The following is a 23049-nucleotide window of genomic DNA, read 5'->3' as shown; positions in this document are numbered from 1 at the left end:
AGACAGACACAGAGGAGACAGCAGACGTGTCATCAGAGGCTTTGGAGGAAAATCTATAGCGGGTCCAATTATGAGCAGAGACTTTGAGACATTATAGGGACCGAGGGTGGACTCACATTGTACAGATGAGAGAACTCCACCAGCACCGGAACAGACAGAGACGACGCCGGGCTCGGTTTGATGGCCACTGACAAGATCTTTGAGTTCAGGACGGTGTTATTTCTGCGGAGAAGAAGAGAAGAGAAAGTGAATTAAAGGTGCTTTGTGTCATTTTTCTGGTGGAACGTCCGTTAAATGTTTTCTTTTCGCCACGGAGATGTTATTGCGTTGTCTGGAAGGTTTCACAGTATGGTGTCAAACTTTTCGATCATCATGGAGACCAAATCAAACCAAGTTACAGGTCAGATCTGTGGGGAGGCGAGCCGGCTCACAGTCAGAGTGTCTGTTTTTCTAGGTATTTTAAGCAGTAGAAACACCTTAATTGGACAAATGATCAGAAGAGCTGTTTAATGTCACACTGTGGAACATTCCAGACAGAGCAATGACATGTTCATAGAAACAAGCAGGTGATGGAAGCCCGACCAAAAAGTTACATAATAGACCTTTAAAGGAAAAAGAGTTATGATGGGGGTGGGGTTCATTACACTGTCGCAGAAGACTTAGGTGGGGTCCACACGATAACGTTTTTGGTCGATACGGTGAAGTTTTTATTCGTTTTGCCCTTTTGTCCACACGGAGTTGGCGTTTTGGGTGGACGAAAACGGTGTTGTTTGAAAACAGGTTCCAGCGTGGAGAAATCTGAGAATGCCAGCGTTGCGTTGTTGTGTGGACAAGCAAAACGCAGCTGTTGGAAAACGATGTCGCAACCCCATGCAGGGCCTCGAACCACGCCTTAAACTGGCCTCCGCGCCCGCAAAGACGCTGCCGAAATGGGACAGGTTTATTGTTTATTTCAAGTTCTAGTCATTGTCACAGAAGAACAATGAAATTGCGTTTGGAGCATCACATAAAGTGCAAAGCCATAAATAATAAATACCCCTTAAACCCAAGTGTAAACATTGACCCAGTGTGGCTTCAGTACAACATGAGACGGTTCTTATAGCAGCATGATGAGGGCGTGTCAAGTAACGTACACAGACAGGGACATTCAGACAGAGACCTGAGAATCATGACAAAAATGCAACAGTGCAACCAGTTCAGTGTTATTAAGAGTTGGATGTGGTTTTTGTCCGTGAGAGGGTCGCCTACAGAGCCGCTCCTGTCGCCCAGCAACATGCACCGCGCAGATTACGCACACGGATCAATAACAAAGATTACGCACGAGTAATTAAACTGTTGGATTTTGAGACCAAGTTATTCTAATAATTCTCATCCAAATTTTATGGTTAAAACGAAAACCTATGTTTAACTTTTGCAAAACAAAACGGCTATTTTTCTGGGATACATCTAAAATAGACTAAATTACCTTAAAGTTAAAAAAAAAAAAAGGGTGATGAGATATGCATTATAAAATATTATTATCATTTTTAACAGCGTATTACATCGTTTTCACTTTGTGCTTCGTTTTCGTCTGGATGTGAATATTTATTGATCCGACACGTGTGGATGCAAATTTTTTTTCAACATGCAAAAAAAATTAAAACAAAATAAAAAATAATCCAGGACTTAAAGCTCACAAGAGTCAATTTTGTGTATTTTAGGACTTTTAATGAAAATGCTTATTGATTTTAAGCCATATTTGGTGACAATGAATAAGATATAAAATGCTCTGCTTAGGAAATACTTTTTTTCTTTCACATTTTCTCTCTCTGAACTGTACTCAGATATCACATTGTTCTCAGTGAAATGATGCGGGGACAGTGTCTGACACAGAAGTTTAAGTTGAAAGATTGCGTTTTATCTCCGTGTGGGCTAACAGTGCACAGGATCCAGACATGATACGAATCAGGACACGGAGCGAAGGACATGTGTGGCCTCTGGAAGCCTCTGCGTCCGCTTCTCTGTGCCAATCCACGTTTTGGTGATTGTCTCATTTTGTGTGATTGATCGCACCTATGAAGAGTCCAGAAGGTAATGCATACTAAACAGAGCAGGGGATGAAAAGGGCCAGAAATGTTTACAGTTTGTGTCATATTTTTGACAGCTCAAAATCTCTCTATATTTGATGCTGTTTTGGTTTTAACACTTTTATTAACCAAAAACAAATGACGGTTTATTAACAATTTATTCACTTTTTTGATGCCAAGTTAATACTAGTTGTGTTGCCAGTAATCAATCAGGTTTGTGAAGTTATACTGTAAATACAAAAGGAAAAGCCAAGGCATTAGTTTAAAGGTTTACGCAAAACTGACTCTTGTGAGCTTTTAGTCATGTTAGAATTCCACCTTGTGATGTCATGTAGTGGTAATTTTCAAGTTGACAGCTTTAGTGTGGGAGATATTGGCAGTTTCAGTGCTGAAATCATCCAAGTGATTCTAGGTCGAGGGTGTAGGTTTGCATAGGGACGGTGGGGAATATTTGGGGAAGACAAAATAGTTCCTACCTATATTTGACATTTTATTTTAATACACAAAAATATAAATTTATTACGATATTGTTTCCAAACTCAACAGTATTAATTTAACATGTTTTAGCTCACATTTTGTTTATTAGACATTCTGAGATGTATTCAATGATATGACGATGACGATTTATTGCTCAAAAATACACTGCCTCTACACAGATCTGACTTGTAACTGTTGTAACTTGTCTCCTCTGAAATAGATTAGTTTAATGCCATAATGTGGTAGCCAGGCTGGCGCCACCTAGTGCCTCCGCTCAATTTCATTTCTCTCCAGCGACTAGGTCAAGAATCAAAATACAATAGATCTCGGAAGTGCAAGTGAAGGAAGCGGTGAAAACAACCTGCATAGGCTCATGATATCTGCAGTATTGTCTTATAGAGACCTGAGACTTGAGGGACCAGGACTGAACCAGGACTGAACCAGGAGTAAAACAGGACTAAAACAGGACGGAACCAGAACTGAGTGTCGTGCGCCAGCGTAGACCATCGGATGACCACAGGCGAAAGGACCGGCACAGGTGTTCTTATAATAGATGGAAATCAGGTGAAAATCAAGCAAATAATGATCATGTCAGTTTCTACCTTTTGCCTTTGCACGACTCCTTGTTTTTGGCTCATGATACAACGGCAGAGTGGTCAGGCTGGTGCCACCTAGTGCCTCCCCTTGATTTCATTTCTCTCCAGCAACTAGGTCAAGAATCAAAATACAATTAGACGGTTCGCAAAAACCCCAGAACTGTGAGTTCGGGCACCAGCCACTCAGCGAAGAGTCATACATTCTGTGTTGTCAACGATTCCCGAGATCGAGGATTTAAAGCCGGAATAAAGAGAATGTTTGGTGAATTTCATCAAGAGGAAACACGTTATTGTCCTTCTTCCTACAGGATTTGGGAAAAGCTTAATATATTAGCCCCGTTAGCGGCACATTACATACAAATAGCAGCGAGTGGTTCAATTAAAAAAGTACGCCCCTACTGTCGAGCAAACGAATTCTAACACTGAGAGGTCAGACGGTTTGTACGAAGCGAAACAAAGTAAAACCGGCTGAAGAATCAGGCTAATAACGTGGAAAACTCCAGGCAATTTTGCATGGAGTCATTTCTGAATGCCATTATCCATTTTACGAAATAAATAAATAAATAAATTGAATCTAAAACATGCACCATATTGTTTTTAACTGTAGTAATAGAAGGACAGACCTCCGTGTGCGCATGGACAGACCCGCGGCTCTAAACTCGGTGTAATAATCCTGGTGAAATACATCCTCTTTTACATAAACACAAGATGAGTCTAAAACATGAGTCCGCAGATGAAAGCCTGTACACCCCCTGCTGCTCTTATGACGATGCTTAAATCCTTGTTTGCCTTGAAGTTTCCCTGCTCCACTGTAGCGCGCGCTAATGCTTTTCGCACTGTGAAAAAGTGACTGAAATATTTATCCAGCGCATTAAAGCTGCCAGTTTGAACACATATATTCAGCTTTGCATCAAAAAAACAATTCAATTTCAATATATCCAAACTTTGTCACTTTGCAGATAATATTGTTCTGCTTGAAATATTCCAAAGTATTATGTAATATGTCATTACAGATGTTTTTATTTCAAAAAATATAAAAATCTTGATAAATTAATAAAAACATTTGAAGAAAAACTGAATATACTCTATCTTGACCCAAATCTCAGCCTTAATATTTGTACTTTTCTCACCTTTTCAAACTCAACAATGTGTTAGAAGAGAAGACATGAAATATAAATATATGCAAAGAAACGTGACATGGTTTTGCCATCAGGGAATTACCTCCAACTCATTTATATTTAATCAGACTGTACAGATGCTTTTATCAGATATGCAAACCTTTCTATAGGAATGGTTCATATGGATGTTTTTTCTGAATTCTTAATCCACAGAAAAATAAATAAAACTAAATAAATAAATACTTGAACTCCTCTACTTGAGGCAGGTCAACCTATGTTCCTCCCGTCACCTATGGTCATGAGCTTTTGGGAAAGGACGAGATCGCAGATACAAGTGGTCAAAATGAGTTTCCTCCGCAGGGTGTCTGGGAGCTCCCTTAGAGACAGGGTGAGGAGCTCAGTCACACGGAAAGAGATTGTAGTAGAGCCGCTGCTCCTCCACGTCGGAGGAGCAGCTGAGGTGGCTCGGGCATCTGTCCTGGATGCCTCGTGGACGATGTGCCCGGAACATGTTACAGATGTTCTGGGCATGTCCCACCGGGAGGAGGCCCCGAGGAAAACCCAGGACATGCTGAAGGAATCATGTCTCTGAGCTAACCTGGGAATGCCTTGGGGTTCCCCAGAGGAGCTGGAGGAAATGTCTGGGAGTCCCTGCTTAGACTGTGACCCCTCCCCGGATTAAGTGGAAAAAAATGGATAGATGGAAATAAATAAATAATATAATACACATTAATACGAATATAAAATAATAATAAAATTCTCTTGGACTGCACATGACCTGCTTGTTTCTGTGAAAATGCTGTAACCTTCATTGCAAAGTTCCACATTATAGCTTTAAATATATACAGTCAAATACACATTGAAAAACATGTATTGCTGTAGTGGGTTGCCTCCTTTTAAATGGTCATATTTTTATACAACAATTTTTCACCTTTAAGGCTTTCAAAGAAGCTTTACATAAAAGACACACTCACAATCACACACCAGTGTACACGGACACTTGGAGCAAGGCGGTTTAAGTGTCTTGCCCGAGGACACAATGACAGCATTCATCAGTGGGAGGTGTTTTAAGTCGAGCGCGAGATTCAAACAGTGGACAAACGCTCTACCGACTGAACTACGGCCGCCCCCTCGTCTACATAACAGTGAGTAGTTCTGTATGTTTTCTCTTACCTCTGCAGAGCCAGGATACTGCCCAGGTTCCTGTACAACACAATCCCCGTCACGAACGTGGAGGAGTCGTCTGCATCTGAAAAAGAAACGAAAATCATCACCACATGAAGCTGAAGTTTTCAAAGCTCTGAATGCCTGAGTTAGGTTTAGCGCAGTGGGCCACAGCGAGACAGATTTCTTGGTTCATTTGTCAATCTGTGATGAATTTTCAGCACAAATATGGAATAACATCAGTGCTCCCTGTTAAAAAATGTATGTTATAGCTACAGTTTTATCCAGGCGCTACCAAATCTGCATCCCAACAAACAAAATTTATGTAAGATCTCCACTAATTGTTGTTATATATCTCGAGAATCATTATGTTAATTTGTAGTTTTTGCATCTTGTCCACAATCAAAAGCAATACTATAGCATCAAAACAAGCTTGCGCCTTCCTCTGTCCAACATTACTGGATCAGAACAGTGCCAGTAGTGCCTGTAATGCAGTATTGTCATGTGAAATTCAGAGGTGTGCAGGGGGCAGTGTTGGGAGTGTTACTTTTAAAATGTAATCCCCTACAGATTACAGATTACATCTCCCAAAATGGAGTTTGTAACATAATCCATGAAGTTATTTAAAGTGAGTAACGTAATCTGAATACTTTGGATTACTTGGTTTGCTGTAGAGAAGCAAAGACTAGGATGGTTTAGTCCTTGTTTAGATCTGGTTTAGACCTGGTTTTAGTCCTGGTTTTAGTCCTGGTTTAGTCCTGGTTTAGTCCTGGTTTAGACCTGATTTTAGTCCTGTTTTAGACCTGCTTTAGATCTAGTTTAGAACTAGTTTAGACCTGGTCTTAGTCCTGGTTTAGTCCTGGTTTAGCTCTAGTTTAGATCTAGTTTAGACCTGTTTTTTGTCCTGGTTTTAGTCCTGGTTTAGACCTGGTTTATATCTAGTTTAGAACTAGTTTAGTTTCCGGCAATGAGTGGAATTACTGGGAAAAATAAATAAATAAATAAATAAATAAAAAGGGGGGATATAGCCCAAAATGTGAAAACAGGAAAATACCACCATGTTATCCATTTATTTCAACAAAGTAACTGTAATCCAATTACCACTCACTGAAACAGTAACAATTACTCATCATTTGTACTCTGATTACGTAACTCCAGTACATGTAATCTGTTACTCCCCAACACTGGCAGGGGGAGGCGGGTCAGTGGGCTCCTCTCTCCAGCCCAGCGTCCTACATGTGAACTCAGCTGAACCAGAACACGCACAGAGCTGCTCCTGCTTTTACCCGCCCTCGCACTCACACACGGGGGGAGGACTGAGAGGAGCAGGGGGGTGAGGACCAGAGAACCAGCATCAGAGAACACATAAGAGCCGAGTTTTTTATGTGCAAATACTGGGTCATTTTCTCCATGTGTGGTAATGTACGCTGTATGACGTCATACTGTTATTGTATATTGTTTTTTAAATGTTTTAAAAGATCTAAAAACTGTGATTGAGCACAAAGTTGGCAATAAACGTAGCTCGACGCAGTATTCCTGGTGTTTTGCTCCGTAGAGATAAAGAAGTTAAAGCCAAACTAGCAGTTATAGGGACAAATATGGAGCAGAATTCCCTATCAAGAAAAGGAATTGATTTATGGACAAAATTGCAAAACACCAGGATTATTTAGAGCCGGTTAATACAAACATTGTAAGACCAAAATGAGGAGCCTGGCAGCAGCAGAGAAAGAGAGAGGCGACATTTATTTAATACAAACAATTGGATCCAGAATTTTGCATCCAACAACCAATTAAATTTCAATAAATCCAAACTTTGTCGCTTTGGAGATAATACTGCTTTATTTGTATTTTGGCCCAAATCTCAGCCATAATATTTGTAATTGGAGATAAAGAAGTTTAAGCCAAACATGTAACATTCTCCATGGAGACAGAAAGACTTATTGACATAATGTGCGTACGTAGTGTTCGGCTCCAGTCAAATGAAGCACAGAGGCAAGCAGTTATAGGAACAAATTTGGAGCAGAATGCCATATCAGGAAAAGAAATTGATTTATAGACACAATAGCAAAACACCATTTAGAGAGAGGCAATATGTTTTTTAATACAAACACCTAGAACCAGAGTCAATAGAGCTGGAAGAGCCTCCATGTTCACTTAGCTCAGACCTGGGCATTTTCCAGCTCCTGGTCGACTCTGACTGGCCCTTTAAAGCTCATTTTTAATTATAAAATAAACATATTTTATCATTTTAGCTCACGCATGGACTAAAGCTGTATTGTTTTTATTTTAGAGGTGTTTTTAAATGACATTTTTCATAAGACAACCTCACTTTTCATTGCTTGTCACAACATAAACTCTTACCAGTCTGACCAGCTCGTCAAAACAATCCTATTTACTGCTTTTTATAAAGAAATACATTTTCTGTTTCTCATGTGGCCCCATGGAATAAAAAATAATTGCCCAAGCAGAGCAAAAACATTTCCACAGAGACAGATGTCATGCCCTCCCTTCATAAGACTTAGTTACAGATCAGGTTTGTGGAGAGGCAAGTCTCCAGACAGCGAGGATGCATGTTTTTTAAAGTTGTTTTGATGCAATAAAAAAACAAAAAACAGCAACCTGCATAATGTAGTTGTGACATTTGGCAAGACACGTACACAAACTTGAAGAGATCACACCTCAGATCAAAATTTAAAACACATCCTGCATCATAAAAGTCTAATTGACGTAGAGATAATAAACAATTGTCTGTTTTATTACTCTGGGGACCATAAATTATCAGAACAACTTAAACACTGGAGCGATTTCACTGCCAAAAATACTGATAAATAGACAATAAAAGTGATTATTTATGAGTGAAACCCAAATCAAACTGAAGAATGAAGTTTAAACAGGCGTGTAATACTCAGACTAACACCATGGAAACAGTGATGATCAGTCTCATACGCTGCGTTCAGGTTCAGCGCGGAGAAAAGAGTTGTCTTGGCATTTGCTCCGTCACAAGATTAAAAAGACTGTTGTTTATTAGATCTGACAAATTATACCCTCGCTACAAATTATACACTTGGTTCTTTCATTTTCTATTTAACATTTCTTTCACCTGCCCCACAGCTCCAACAAAGGAAATGTCACTCGTGAGATTAAGTTTGAACTTAAACTCTGCAATATGTTATGTATCCCAAAGTAAAATATGTTCATGTGAATAACTATAAAAGAGCCATTTTACGCAGTTTTCTGATCTATGTTAGAATGTTGTTTCCTCATCACAAACAGACCTGGAGTTTTGTTTCATTCACACACGTTTAACACACAAACCCTGCGTATTAAGGCTACGTTTGTATGATGACGTTGATCAAAGTGGCGTTGGGTCTTCACTTTTTATTCCGCGTTTAGACGAGCGTTTTTGGGAGTAAATCTGCTTGTATACGGTGACGCAAAAGTGTGTGAAATTCGATATGTTTGTACTTAAAGCAACAAGGGCGTCTTTGGACATACGGAAGCTTTCACGCCACGCATTTTCATCAGCTCCTCCTTCCACAAAGTTGTCCCACCATCGACTGTTTCTCCAGGTCTCGTCCGTATCCGTCTGGCTCGCCTGCGACGACCTGGTGCATCCAGAATTTGACAGAGGTGACTGCAGATCCTTCTCCGTTCACAAATAGTATCTCTGCATATTCTGTACATTTATCGGGAGCCTCCTTGAAGGTCCGACGCATGGAAATGATCTGACATGTTTGTTTCTGTGTACTGTATGTATGTGAATGTGTAAACCCGTACGTGACGTGAGCAGATCTGACCAGAGTTTTGCATCTTGGGCAGTGTAGACGGAAACACTACGGCGGAGCGTATTCAACTTTTCCACTCTGGAGGGTGGTTTCAGATTTTTGCATTTTTAAGCCTCAAAAACGCCATCACCGTCTAAACGAAAGGCACTTCGGATAAAATATTTTGTCATTTTTACCCACAAGCGTTCTGGTGTAAACAGGTTCTTAGGCCGACTTCTTCTCTCAAACATTGTGTTTTTAAACTCCATACACCTTACAAGAATCATTTGGATAATTTCATTCCATTGTTTTAAAAAGGAGCTTTGTTCCTTGGTTTTGGAAAATCGTGTTTTTACCTCCGCCAAGGAGGTTATGTTTTTGCCGGCGTTTGTCTGTTTGTTTGTTTGTTTGTTTGTTAGCAACATAACTCAAAAAGTTATGGACCGATTTTGATGAAATTTTCAGGATTTGTTGGAAATGTGAAAAGGAAGAACTGATTTCATTTTGGAGGTGATCCGGAAGAAATCCTGGATTCTGGATCACTTTGAAATTTTAGTTAACATTGTGGTAAATGGGGCCAAAAATTTTGTTTCTCAATATCTCGATTAATTATTGACCAAACCCCATGAAATTTGACTCAGGGATGGACAATGGGATCCTCTTTCATATTCCAAATTGAAAGATACGAGACAAATATTTATGGAAAACACAATTAATATGAGGGGGACTGTAGTCCTTGGCGGAGGTCTGCGCTCTGAGTGCTTTTCTAGTTTTATATATATAGTTTATATTTACTGTCATTTTTTACCAAGCATGATGAATGAATGAATTATTTATGGAACAAAGCCATTCTGCACTGGAGCACTGTAACACTTTATTTCTAATTGTGTTTTTATATGTGTATAATGTGGATGAATGAAATGTGAAATGTGGGACCAGCCTCTCAAATCTGCAAAACAAATTTACCTACAGGTACAACTAAATCAACCTAAACTAATCTAACCTAAGGAATTGCCAATCTCTACTCAACTGAAGTGAAAAGTTAAATGTTAACTTGAAAACTACTGCTTCATGACAACAAAATACATCTACAGGTGTGTTTTTGAGGAGGTAACAAGTTTCTATCATTGCTTAAAGCTCAAAAAAGTCAAGTTTGTAATAATACAGGACTTTTAAAATGAATAAAACCACATAATATTATATATCCTCTCTTTAAAGTAGTTGTACTCAATTACTCAGACAAAGAAAAACAGACAAACAGACAAAAAATGCAGTCAACAGGGCTTCATCCGGCTGATACTTCCAGCTCAAACTTCCCGCTCATACTTCTGGTGCATACTTCCAAGTTTGTGATAGATAAAATACAATTTGATGTAGACAGCCCGCAGGAGTCTCCTTTTTTAAGAAGAGCTGCTTTTGCAACAGTTGGGAACATCAGCCTTAAGGGATCTTTATATCTTTGAGAAAAAAAAAAAAAAGAATAGGGACTTAAAAATCTATATTGCAGAAAAAGTGTGTGGTGCAGTGGGGTCTATCAGAAAGACCAGATTTCTCAGTTGAGGTGCAAGGTGTAAAAGTTGTTTAATGTGAAACAGACTTGAAGAAAACTTTGACCATCTGCTTCGCCATCTGAGACTCTGACTGAGGATCATAGAGCAGGAGAGAGAGGGAGAGAGAAAGAGATAGAGAGAGATCGAAAAGTGAAAAGACTCGAGGAACAGAGAGATGGAAGGAGAGATATCGGGGGCATAAGGAGACAGAGGGGAGGAGAGACAGCAGCTCACCTGTACGAGCTCCAGGGTGAACTTTAATTAACTAAATCTTTATCAATGTAAGTTCAGACCATTTTTCTATACACACCTAATGGCTCCATGGTCTTAGTTTAAGTATATAAACAAATACTGTATTCAGGGTCATATTGGAGTTACTGCTTTTGGAGATGGAGACACAGAAGTCCAGTTGAAGATCCTTTGTCAGAGCAGTTTTGACACTTACAGTGCAACTCCCAGTGGAATTAATCCAAAACACCTCAACACCACTGCAACACGAACACTGGCACCACCGCAACACCTTCACAACACCACATCAACACCACTGCAACACCACCGCAACACCTTCACAACACCATCGCAACACCACACCAACACCATCACAACACCTTCACAACACCACACCAACACCACCGCAACACCACATCAACACCACATCAACACCACCACAACACCTTCACAACACCACACCAACACCAGCACACAACACCACATCAACACCACACCAACACCACCGCAACACCACCACACCACCACATCACCACCACACACACCACATCAACACCACACACCACACAACAACACCACATCAACACCACATCAACACCACCACAACACCACATCAACACCACCACCATCAACACCACATCAACACCACATCAACACCACATCAACACCACATCACACCACATCAACACAACCGCAACACCACACCAACACCACATCAACACCACATCAACACCACACCAACACCTTCACAACACCACATCAACACCACCGCAACACCACACCAACACCACCGCAACACCACACCAACACCACCGCAACACCACACACCAACACCAACAACACCACACCACACACACACACCAACATCAACACCTTCACAACACCACATCAACACCACTGCAACTCCACCGCAACACCACACCAACACCACACCACCAACAACCACACCACATCAACACCTTTACAACACCACATCAAACACCACAACACCACACAACACCACGCAACACACACCAACACCACCGCAACACCACACAACACCACACCCAACACACACCGCAACACCACATCAACACCATCACAACACCACATCAACACCTTCACAACACCACATCAACACCACTGCAACTCCACCGCAACACCACATCAACACCATCACAACACCACATCAACACCTTCACAACACCACATCAACACCACTGCAACTCCACCGCAACACCACACCAACACCACCGCAACACCACATCAACACCTTTACAACACCACATCAACACCACCGCAACACCACACGCAACACCACACCAACACCACCGCAACACCACACCACACCACACACACCAACACCACCGCAACACCACCACAACACCACAACACCAACACACACCGCAACACCACACCAACACCACCGCAACACCACCACAACATCACACCAACACCACCGCTGGCACCACACCAACACCACATCAATACCACATCAACACCACATCACATCACATGACCGCTGGCAACACCGCTGGCACCACCAGAGCTGCACTGTGTTCAGTCTGAGCCAGGGTGAAAGATTGCGTGATTACCAGCAGTTTTGTCTGCATCTAAACTACACAACCTTTTATATTCATACCCTGCGTTCGATTACCCTTCCGAACTGGTTTTCCGAGGAAGTTGCCTAGCGACACTTGTGACATGGCCCTTTTCCTGGGAGGGCACGACTCAGACGTCAGTGGCGGAAGAAGTAGACCAAACAAGGATTCCAGGTGAGAATCCAAGCTGGCTCTGCCCCCTGTGACGTGTGAGTATGAGGTGTTTTCATTGTGTTTGGACACTTTGGTGGTTTAAATGACACTTTCAGTCACTCGTATTACTGCCATACTTGACTGTGTCTGTATCGCTGCCTGTGGGTTTGGTAGTCGTGTTGTGATCAGACCAATATTGAACAAATACTTGATTTAACGGGCATTAACATCCCTAAGGTTGTAATGAAAGAGAAATCATAACATAAAATAAAATGCAAATATCAAAAATTTGCAGAGGGAACAGTCATAATCATAATCCACGTAGTCCAACACGCGAAACATAATAATACGTTTCAAGCTTGGATGTGACGTCAAATCCAAGTCCAAGTGGGAGTTGGAAGATAATCGAATGCAGGGTTGATTAGCTCATTTAATAACTGGGAAATGCAACAGTCACCAGTCACACATTATGCTGGTTCTTTAATATTCGTTCTTTGTTTTGCATACACCAATGAAAGACTATTTCCTGAATAGTTTAACCTCCCTGTGCAGTAGTTCTTCTAACCTCATCCTCTGACAGTGAAGGAGCTTTAGAGGTCCTGCCCCTGTTGACCTCTCACAGGTGCACATGTTTTTCACTCTCAGGTAAACCCCGCGCCCTCTGCTGGTGACAGGGCAGGAACTTTGACCCTGGGTTTAGTCTGTCAGGCCACGTCTGCCCTGCCCCACTCGACACTGAACACTGGGGTCGTCCAAGGAACCCAACAACAATGGGAAGGTCGAGTAAGAAAGAAAATTGTTTATACTGGAACAAAAATACCCTGCTTCTTTAATGTATTTTTGAGAGTGGAGAAAAAGAAAAGAAAAAACACAATAAAGCAACAAAAAGAGATTACAAAAAAACAGGGTCGCTTGAGGGAAAAGAAACATGTTTGACGGTTTTAAATGCTTTCCTCTGGTGCAAATTTTCATATTATCCACACAAGTACAAATAATATAATTGTTTGAGTTCTGGAAAACATCTTTTGCAGTCTGCATGCAGTGAGTTGCAACAAAGATCAGAAACTGGATGAGAATTATAAAGAAATAACCATCCTCATTGTTGGGTCAGAACCATGTGGAACCAATGAACTAGAACTTGTTGTTTCTCTAACATTGTGTAACACCAGAGAAAAGTGACCAAATGGGTGAAACAAACAAACAAAATAATAATAGATTGGATTTATTTAGCATCTTTTAAGACACCCGTTACACTGCAACGTTCACTCACTCCACACTCGGTTGTGGTAAGATATTATAATAGCCACAGCCGTCTTGAGGCAGACTGATAAACACCAGGCTGCCAAACTGTATGAACGCCCACTCTGACCAACACCAACACTTCAAGTTTATTGTGTAGCAGAGTTTGTACACAACGTAATTCAAAGTGCTTTATAGAATAACAAATACATTAAAATCACAATACAAACAAATCAAAACATAAATAATAATCATAAATTTAAAAAGAGAGAGAGACATTAAAGCTACATTTATATGACGATGATTTGAAAAGAAGACGCAAAAGTGTCTTCGTGTCTTCACTTTTTATTCTGCGTTTAGACAAGGGTTTTTGGGAGGAAATCTGCGTGGATACAGTGACGCAAAAGTGTGAGGAATTCGATTGTGTTGCATGCCAGACGGCTCGGTGGTGACTCTAGGTGGTGATGTATGTGACGTAAACACAAACATGACGTGAGCAGATCTGAACAGAGTTTTGTGTTTTGGACAGTGTAGACGGAAACGCTACAGCAGAGCGTATTCAACTTTTCCACTCTGGAGGGTGGTTTTTGTGTTTTTAAGCCCCAAAAACGCCGTCACCGTCTAAATGAAAGGCACTTCCGATTAAATATTTTGTCACTTTTACCCATAAGCGTTCTCATGTAAACAGGCCCTAAATGAGAAGATTGAGCCTGGATTTAAACAGTCTGTCTCACATGTTCAGGAAGACTGTTCCAGGTTTTAGCTGCATGAATCCGAAACGCTGAGTCCCCGTGTTTAGTCTTGACTCTGGGAACGCACAGGAGACCGGTCCCTGAAGTCCTCAGAGTGCGAGATGGTTCATATGTAACCAACATATATTTATAAATGTTATATACATTTATAAAGCTGTGGTTTTATTTTTTACTTTTACTGTGCATTTATTTTTATATAATTTAGTCTTATTTGACACCCGTCTCTTGCTCTTTTTTGCTGCTTATTTAGAATTTATTATTATTTATATTTTTGCTCTTTGTTATTATATTTATTATGATGTGTGAGCTACTGTGTCCAAATAATTTCCCTTGTCGATCAATAAAGTTTGTTTAAGTCTAAGTCTAACATGTCACAGATGTACTTTGGCACTCGGCCATGAAGAGACTTGTACACAAACAGATCCACTTTAAAGTCTATTCTCTGAGCCACAGGGGGCAGTGCAGAGACCTGAGCACAGGACTTTCTGGTTCGAATCAGGACCCGAGCTGCAGAGTTCTGGATGTTCTGCATGTTCATCTCACAGCTCGTTTGGAGAGACCAGTGAGCAGAACATTACAGTATCTAACCTACTGGAGACAAACGCATGGATAAGTCTCTCCAAGTCACTTTATACAGTGTAACTTTGAATTTTACCAAGTTTTTAGACAATATTGCCTACTGTGAAGTGTCTTGCCTAATGACGGAACAACAGTTTCAATTAGAGCCACCACTACCCAATTATGGCACCTGTAATTCCTTTTTAAGCACTAACCAGGCTTAATGTCGCAAAGCTTTTGGGATTTGACCGGATCAGGCTTTGGAAAACAGATACAGCCATATTATATTTCCTTAAACATTCTTTAACAACCGTCTTTAAACATCCAGGAGTTTTTTATTTCACGCAGTTTTAAACAAATCCCCCCAAAACTCCAAAAAACAGATTCTGATTCTCATTGTACACAAGTGTCCTTAGAAATCCCAATAGAATCCATGTCATCCTGGCCACACGCATTACGACTCACTACCTCACATCAAAGTGGAGGCCTACTTCCTGCTGGGACCAAAGTGGCTGTAATTGTCCCTGATAGGCTCCTGTAGTCCCCTGATTAAGATTGACAGCGGCATTAGCATTCGCACTGCTCTAAACAAAACACTTTAAACCTGCCCCAGCGCTCCTGCCCAGCTGCCAATGACATCCAGATACAACTTTTAGGCAAATGGGAGCGATGAGAGCCCGAGCTAAAATGGTCGTGAATACAGACATCACAATGAGAGACAAAAGTGAAGCTGAATTTGCATAAAAACACTTCAGCTGCGTCCAAAATACTCCAAAGCACAGAAGCCATTAACATAAAATTATATACAAAGATTTGAAGCGGCGGAGAACGGGGAAAACAGATGGAGGTATGATCAGGGCAATCGTAAAGGAAATCTGGATTGTAAAGGTAGCGTTCGAAAGTGTAAAACTAAAATACAAACTTTTATTGCTCGTAATATTGTGTCGAATAAAACGCAATAATGTTTTTGAAGCTCTGGAAATGTCTCCTTTTGTCAGTCGCACAGTGGTAAATTACGAAACTGGTTCTCAAACTTTTCACACCAGAAACAACAAAAAAAAAATATTTGGAGTGAGTTGTAGAAGCAGCTTGTTACAACAAAAATATGAGAACCACAAGGAAGAAGAAGAAGAAGAAAAAAAAAATTCAGATTGGGGGGCAGGAAGTGTTTTGTACGGAAGCCGAGAGGGGACACAACAAACGCAAATGCCGCAAACAAATACAAATGCGACAACACAACAAAAAGCCACAACAGAAGTGACCACGGGACTCTATTTTCCGACGGACCGATCAAGCGGCAAGTGAAGAAGAAGAACTACAATGTGAAACGAATAATGATCAAAAAATGAATTACTTTTACTTATGTTTCCAACTTCTCCCTTCCTTCACTTTTCACGTTGTAGTTCTTCTTCTTCACTTGCTGCTTGATCGGTACTTCGGAAAACAGAGTCCCGCGGTCACTTCCGTTGTGGCTTTTTGATGTGTTGTGGCTTTTTAATGTGTTGCGGCATTTGCGTTTGTGTTGTGGCGTTTGTATTTGTTGCGGCGTTTGCATTAAAATAGAGTCTCGCGGTCATTTCCATTGTGACTTTTTTTGGTTTGTTGTGACTTTTTGTTGTGTTGTCGCGTTTGTATTTGTTGCGGCGTTTGCGTTTGTTGTGACCCCTCTCGGCTTCCGTAGTTTTGCGCCGCTTCAAAACACAGCACGATGGGCGACAGCGAGGATGCTCAAAAGTTTGAATGGACCGGCACAGACCTAGCCTGATTCATCAGCTGGTTTCACTTGTCTGATCTTGCAGCATTAGAATTCGTTTGCTTGATGGTAGGCGGGTACTTTTTATCATTTAACCACTTGCTGCTATTTGGTCGTGACGAATGTAATGTGCTGCTAAGGGGGCGAACTGGTATATTAAGCTTTTCCCAAATCTCGTAGAAAGAAGGGCAATAACGTCTTCCCCCTTGATAAAATTCACCAAACATTCTCTTTGTTACGGCTTTAAATCCTCGATCTCGGGAATCGTTGACAACACTAAATATATGACTCTTCGCTTCGATTGGCTGGTGCCTGAACTCGCACTCCCGGGGTTTTTGCAAACAGTCTATTGAATTTTGATTCCTGACCTAGTCGCTGGAGAGAAATAAAATTGAGCGGAGGCACTAGGTGGCACCAGCCTGGCTAAAACAGACCCACTATCGTGAAAAAAATAAGTCTAAATATAGGTTATGATCCGTATGATATGGAGAATACAATTTGGAGGATTTGGCCGGCGTTGAGGTGATGATTATTATAAATGATCTGGTGCTGCAGACCTCGTATTACTCTGCGAGCCAAATGAAAGCCTTTGAAAGCCTGGAGGTGTACAACTATTTTGTATCTGATTGGGTTTATTTAAAAAAAAGGTATAAAATGCTAAAATTACAACAGTAAGATAATGAGATTAACACCACATAAAGCTTTTTGTGTGATAAGTTAGGACACAGGTGTCAAACATAAGGCCCGGGGGCCAGATCCGGCCCTCCAAGACCTTTAATCTGGCCCTCGGCTGATTTTCTACTAAAATATTTTAATAATATTTTCAATTAAAGTGCTGGTCATTTTCTGTGGTGTTTATCACAGCAGTGTCTCCAGCCTCTCTGTACGTGGCCCCTCCCCCCAGAGCAGCACAAATGAAGACTTGTCTCTTTCCAACGCTTTAAAGACGATCGTTTTGACTGTTGACACCCTGATCAGCAAAATGTCAAAACTGAGAAAAGTCGAGCCAAGTGCAGGAGAAAGTGCAAGAAAAACTTACCTATTCCTATTTGCATACAAGTTAATTTTAAAACATTGCGTTGAATTGCATTTTTTTTTTAAGTTTCAGGTTGTTCATAATATTATCATATTTGTAAAAAGAAAGATTTCATCAGTTAAAAAAATTTCTGTAATAGATTTGTGTTTCTCTGCACAAATATTTGAACTTATTGTTATTTTGGGGTTTATATGACATGAGTTTTCTGATCCGGCCCCTTTGGGATCAAAGTAGGTTGGATACGGCCCCCGGACCAAAATGAGTTTGACACCCCTGAGTTAGGACCTATAATGCAACAATTTACATGTCACTGAAGTGGCCCAAATACCTCAACTAGACCTCAGCTAACAGTTGATAGTCAAGGTCAGTTAAATACAAAATCGATCAGTGAACCTGCCCAGGGACGACAAGTGGAAATTAGCGCTGATGCTACAACCTGGTACAGTGCATCTCTCCTGTTAAGGTTAAAGTAAAAATTGTGCACTGTCCCTGTCTCAAATAAACAAACAAACAAATCCGATTTTTTGGCCCCTTTTAACAACAGTCTGAACGATATAGATCCGATTTTTCCAAATGTGACACAGGCCACTTGGATATCTGCTCCTAAAACTGATACATATCTGATCTTTTGACACGTGACTTCAGTCTGAACAGACAGGTCACATTCATCCCACCTACACGTCAGGCTCAGAGTCTCGTCAATGGAGGGAAAGCGAGGTTAGCGAGTTATTTAATATTTGGGCGGATCACTGTATTCAGGCCAAATTAGATGGGTCTTATCACTACTGGGCTTTTTTTTTTTTTTAATGATTGCCAAAGAAATGTCCGACCCTGGCTACAGGCGGTCCTGGCTCCAAAAAAATCAACAAAAAATAAAGAGCCTGCGAGTCAAAAACAAGGAGGCTAAAGACTCAAACAAACGAAGCGGCCATGGACGTGTAACTTGTCCATTTTGGTAATATGTCGGTGGAAATCAGTTCAGCCTCTGACTGTGAGAGAATGGCTCCTGTCTTTCAGAGAAACCGTTCAACTGGAGCTTTCTGCTGCCCGAATGCATGGAGCAAAAAACAAAAACATTTCTTGCTGGTCCAATTTGTTAATCAAACTGAGATCTGAATCCATTGTTTAGTTGTTACGGGGTTTTTTCATTATAATATATGTTCTTAGAATGTACACAATATGTACTCTCAGCAAACTTTCTATGTATGGTACATAATAAGTGTGTATGATGCTATTTCTGCTGATGTCTTTTGACGGAGGAAACTTGTCTGTTTTGTGTAGAGGAAATATAAACCTGGATGGGTTTTTTTTTTGTGTGTGGGTGTGTCTGTGTGTATATGAATGTGTATGTACATTTGTATGTATATATAACATATATACTGTAATATGTGTATACTGGTATGTGTGTTTATGTAGATGCTGTATATATGTTTTTATGTATATGTGTATATATATATGTGTGTATATGAGTGTGTGTAATATAATATATATATGTATGTATGTATGTATGTATGTAATTATGTATATGTGTGAGTACATATGTATGTTAATGCCCATCAATAGGGAATTAAGGGTGGGGGGCTTAAAAAGGAGAAAAAATGCAATGCTAACTGGAATATGTATAATTACAAATAATAACACTTTAATAAAAATTTGATCACAAAAAAAAAAAACTTGTCCATTTTACCAAGAACTGGACCATATTTTGGGAGACAAGCCCAGCATTTAGATGACTTCCGTAAACTCTGAGCACGCTCGCTGTGTGGGACGTCGTTGTGTCCTCCAGTGCTCATGCGGGACACTTTGGGGGCATTTAAAGTTCACACTGGAGTTCACAGACAAGTCACATTTAATTGGAAATGTGAACGACCTCGCAAAAAAATCAGATTTCACAAAAAAATCCAAATTGACCATTAAGCCCTGCAGTCTGAACATAGCCACTTAACAAACAAAAACTAAGCAGAGGACGACAACATACTGTATATCAAAGCTTTTCTTTTACAAATATAATGTTCTCAATCATTAAACAGGACAAATAAATACAAACTCTAGTAATTTAAGTGAACATTACATATATTATAAATAAAGAAGTAAACTTTAACGTCAAATATTCTACTAATAAAATGCAAAACAAATATTATTAAGTGTTTTTTGTGTTGTGACGGTGATTCAGCTGCAGCTTATTTTTAAATCAAATCACAAGGTGTAATTAAAGTGACAATTATCTCATTCTGAACACTGAATGTCTCTATTATGATTTTACAGACAATAGACAAAAGTTCCAGTGACAAATTTATACAGAGAAAATCATCATTTCGTGTTGATTTTTTGATTTTCAGATTGGCCTCTTATTACAAATTCATGAAGAAACGTGAAGCATCAACAGCTAATGGAAAATGGAAATTGTGATTTTAAGACGAGAAAAACAACAATTTGTGCTTCAGATCAGAGAGACGTCAAATTAATGTCAACTTCAAATCAGCCTCATCACGAGTCAGTAAACAAGTAAACAACAGGGAAAATCAGGTCTACATCTGGACTAAACCAGGACTAAACAAGGACTAAACCAGGACTAAACAAGGACTAAACCAGGACTAAACCAGGACTAAACAAGGACTAAACCAGGTCTAAACCAGGACTAAACAAGGACTAAACCAGGACTAAACCAGGGCTAAACAAGGACTAAAACCAGGACTAAACCAGGACTAAACCAGGACTAAACCAGGACTAAACAAGGACTAAACCAGGACTAAACCAGGACTAAACCAGGACTAAACCAGGACTAAACAAGGACTAAACCAGGAAACCAGGACTAAACCAGGACTAAACAAGGACTAAACAAGGACTAAACCAGGGCTAAACAAGGACTAAACCAGGACTAAACCAGGACTAAACCATGACTAAACCAGGACTAAACAAGGACTAAACCAGGACTAAACCAGGACTAAACCAGGACTAAACAAGGACTAAACCAGGACTAAACCAGGACTAAACAAGGACTAAACCAGGACTAAACCAGGGCTAAACCAGGTCTAAACCAGGACTAAACCAGGACTAAACCAGGACTAAACCAGGGCTAAACAAGGACTAAACCAGGACTAAACCAGGACTAAACCAGGACTAAACCAGGACTAAACAAGGACTAAACCAGGACTAAACCAGGACTAAACCAGGACTAAACAAGGACTAAACCAGGTCTAAACCAGGGCTAAACTAGGGCTAAACTAGGACCAAATTAGAATTAAACCAGAACCAAACCGGGACTAAACTAAAGTCTACATGAGGACTCAACCTGGACCAAACCAAAACAAAATCTGAATTAAACCAGGGCTCAACGAGACCAAACCAATTCTACATCAGGACTAAACCAGAACCAAACCAGGACCAAACCAAGACTAAACCAGTACAAAAGCAGGACTAAAAGAGGATTAAACCTGGACTAAATTATATTTTATCCAGGACCAATCCAAGACTAAACCAGGACCAAAGCGAGACTAAAACAGGACTAAACCTGGACTAAACTATACCTAATCCAGGACTAAACTAAATGTGCATCAGGAATAAACCAGGGCCAAACCTGGACCAAAACAAGACTAAACCTGGACCAAAACAAGACTAAACCAGGACCAAAGCAGGACTAAATCAGGATTAAACCGGGACTAAATTATATCTAATCCAGGACCAAACCAAGTCTATATCAGGACTAAACCAGAACCAAACCAGGACCAAACCAGTCCTAAAACAGAACCAAACCAGTCCTAAAACAGAACCACACCAGGACTAAACCAGAACATAACCAACTCTACATCAGGACAAAACCAGAAGTAAACCAGAATCAAACCAGGACTAAAGCAGGATTATACCAGGACTAAAGCAGAATCAAACCAGAATTTAATCAGGATACAAAACAACAACATCAACAAACTTTATTTATGTGCGCTTTTCATACAAAAATGCAACGCAAAGCTCAAGAACAACAAAACAAGACAAGACAAGACCAAACCAGGACCAAACCAAGACAAAAGCAGCACTAAACCAGTTTCAAACCAGGCCTAATGTGCTCTCAGCTTCAGTATATTCCCTATAGTGATGTTCTTACCAGGTTTCCCAGTGACCAGGATGTTCTTGGGCACAGTGACTCGGTCCTCAGAGTTACGCGCCCAGTCCACCATCCCCCTCCAGCCCTTCATGGGGAAACTGACGTCTGCGTGACCCGACACCGGACGCTTGTGGATGCTCAACACTGAAACACAAAACACATGGATTTATTAATGATGTTTAAATATATTTGTAGAAATCTGCCATAGATTATATCACAGTATCGGAGGTTTTGTCTTTCGTTTGAGTTCGCTTCTGGATGGTGCTATAGAGAAGTCACACATAAAACCAAAAAACATAAAAAAATAAAAGTAAATAAAAAACAAATTACTTTCATCAGTCATAACCTTGCTGAACAGACAAAAACAGTAGCAGTGCTGTAAATATAATCTCTGTCCGTGTGGCGTCTCTGTTTTGACTCTGTCCTGACGTCCGTGTTGTGTTTGCAGCTGTACTTCAGACAAAGACATACTTCATTCTTGCACAATAAAGTAAATTCTTAAGGCCAGTTTACGGTCCAGCGTCAAATCGTCTGCGTCACGATGCAGAGAGTCTGTGTCGATGTGAACTCCCTATGCTGAGTGTAACCGACGTGCACCTCCGAAATTTTCTAACTACACATCGAAACGACGCAGACAGCATGGTCTCTACCACCACTCTACAAACATTTCCTGTACTCCGCTGTCCTTTCTTTCAATATACACTGATTAATAATGTGTTTAATGCAGCTTTGAGCATATTTGTTTACGTTTTACAGAAACAAAACTTAAAACCGCATGGCTCATTTGCATAAACTAAGCCTCAAAAAAACAGCTCGTTATTGTGTCCTGATGTGGTTCAGTTTCTGTCGGACTAAAGGACACGACTCAGTGGAATATGAGTGTTCTTTCTGTGACAGAGGGATGTTCTGCTGATGG

The 23049-nt window shown here is 40.4% G+C and overlaps 1 protein-coding gene across 1 annotated transcript in view; it reads right to left on the bottom strand.

Moving 5' to 3' along the window:
• Positions 1-23049, bottom strand: part of adgrb1a (adhesion G protein-coupled receptor B1a) — a 264634-nt gene that overhangs the window by 117472 nt on the left and 124113 nt on the right. The window contains exons 13-15 of the mRNA XM_055163913.1: positions 22134-22277; positions 5431-5506; positions 117-222 (exon numbers count right to left, since the gene is read on the bottom strand). Coding sequence (XP_055019888.1) covers positions 117-222; positions 5431-5506; positions 22134-22277 — 326 coding nt within the window. The remainder of the gene's footprint in view (positions 1-116; positions 223-5430; positions 5507-22133; positions 22278-23049) is intronic.

The sequence above is a fragment of the Boleophthalmus pectinirostris genome, unplaced genomic scaffold (assembly GCF_026225935.1).
Source record: "Boleophthalmus pectinirostris isolate CB_2022bp ecotype Guang Dong unplaced genomic scaffold, ASM2622593v1 HiC_scaffold_6, whole genome shotgun sequence".
NCBI classification, from domain to species: Eukaryota; Metazoa; Chordata; class Actinopteri; order Gobiiformes; family Gobiidae; genus Boleophthalmus; species Boleophthalmus pectinirostris.
This window is presented reverse-complemented; position numbering and strand designations above follow the sequence as displayed.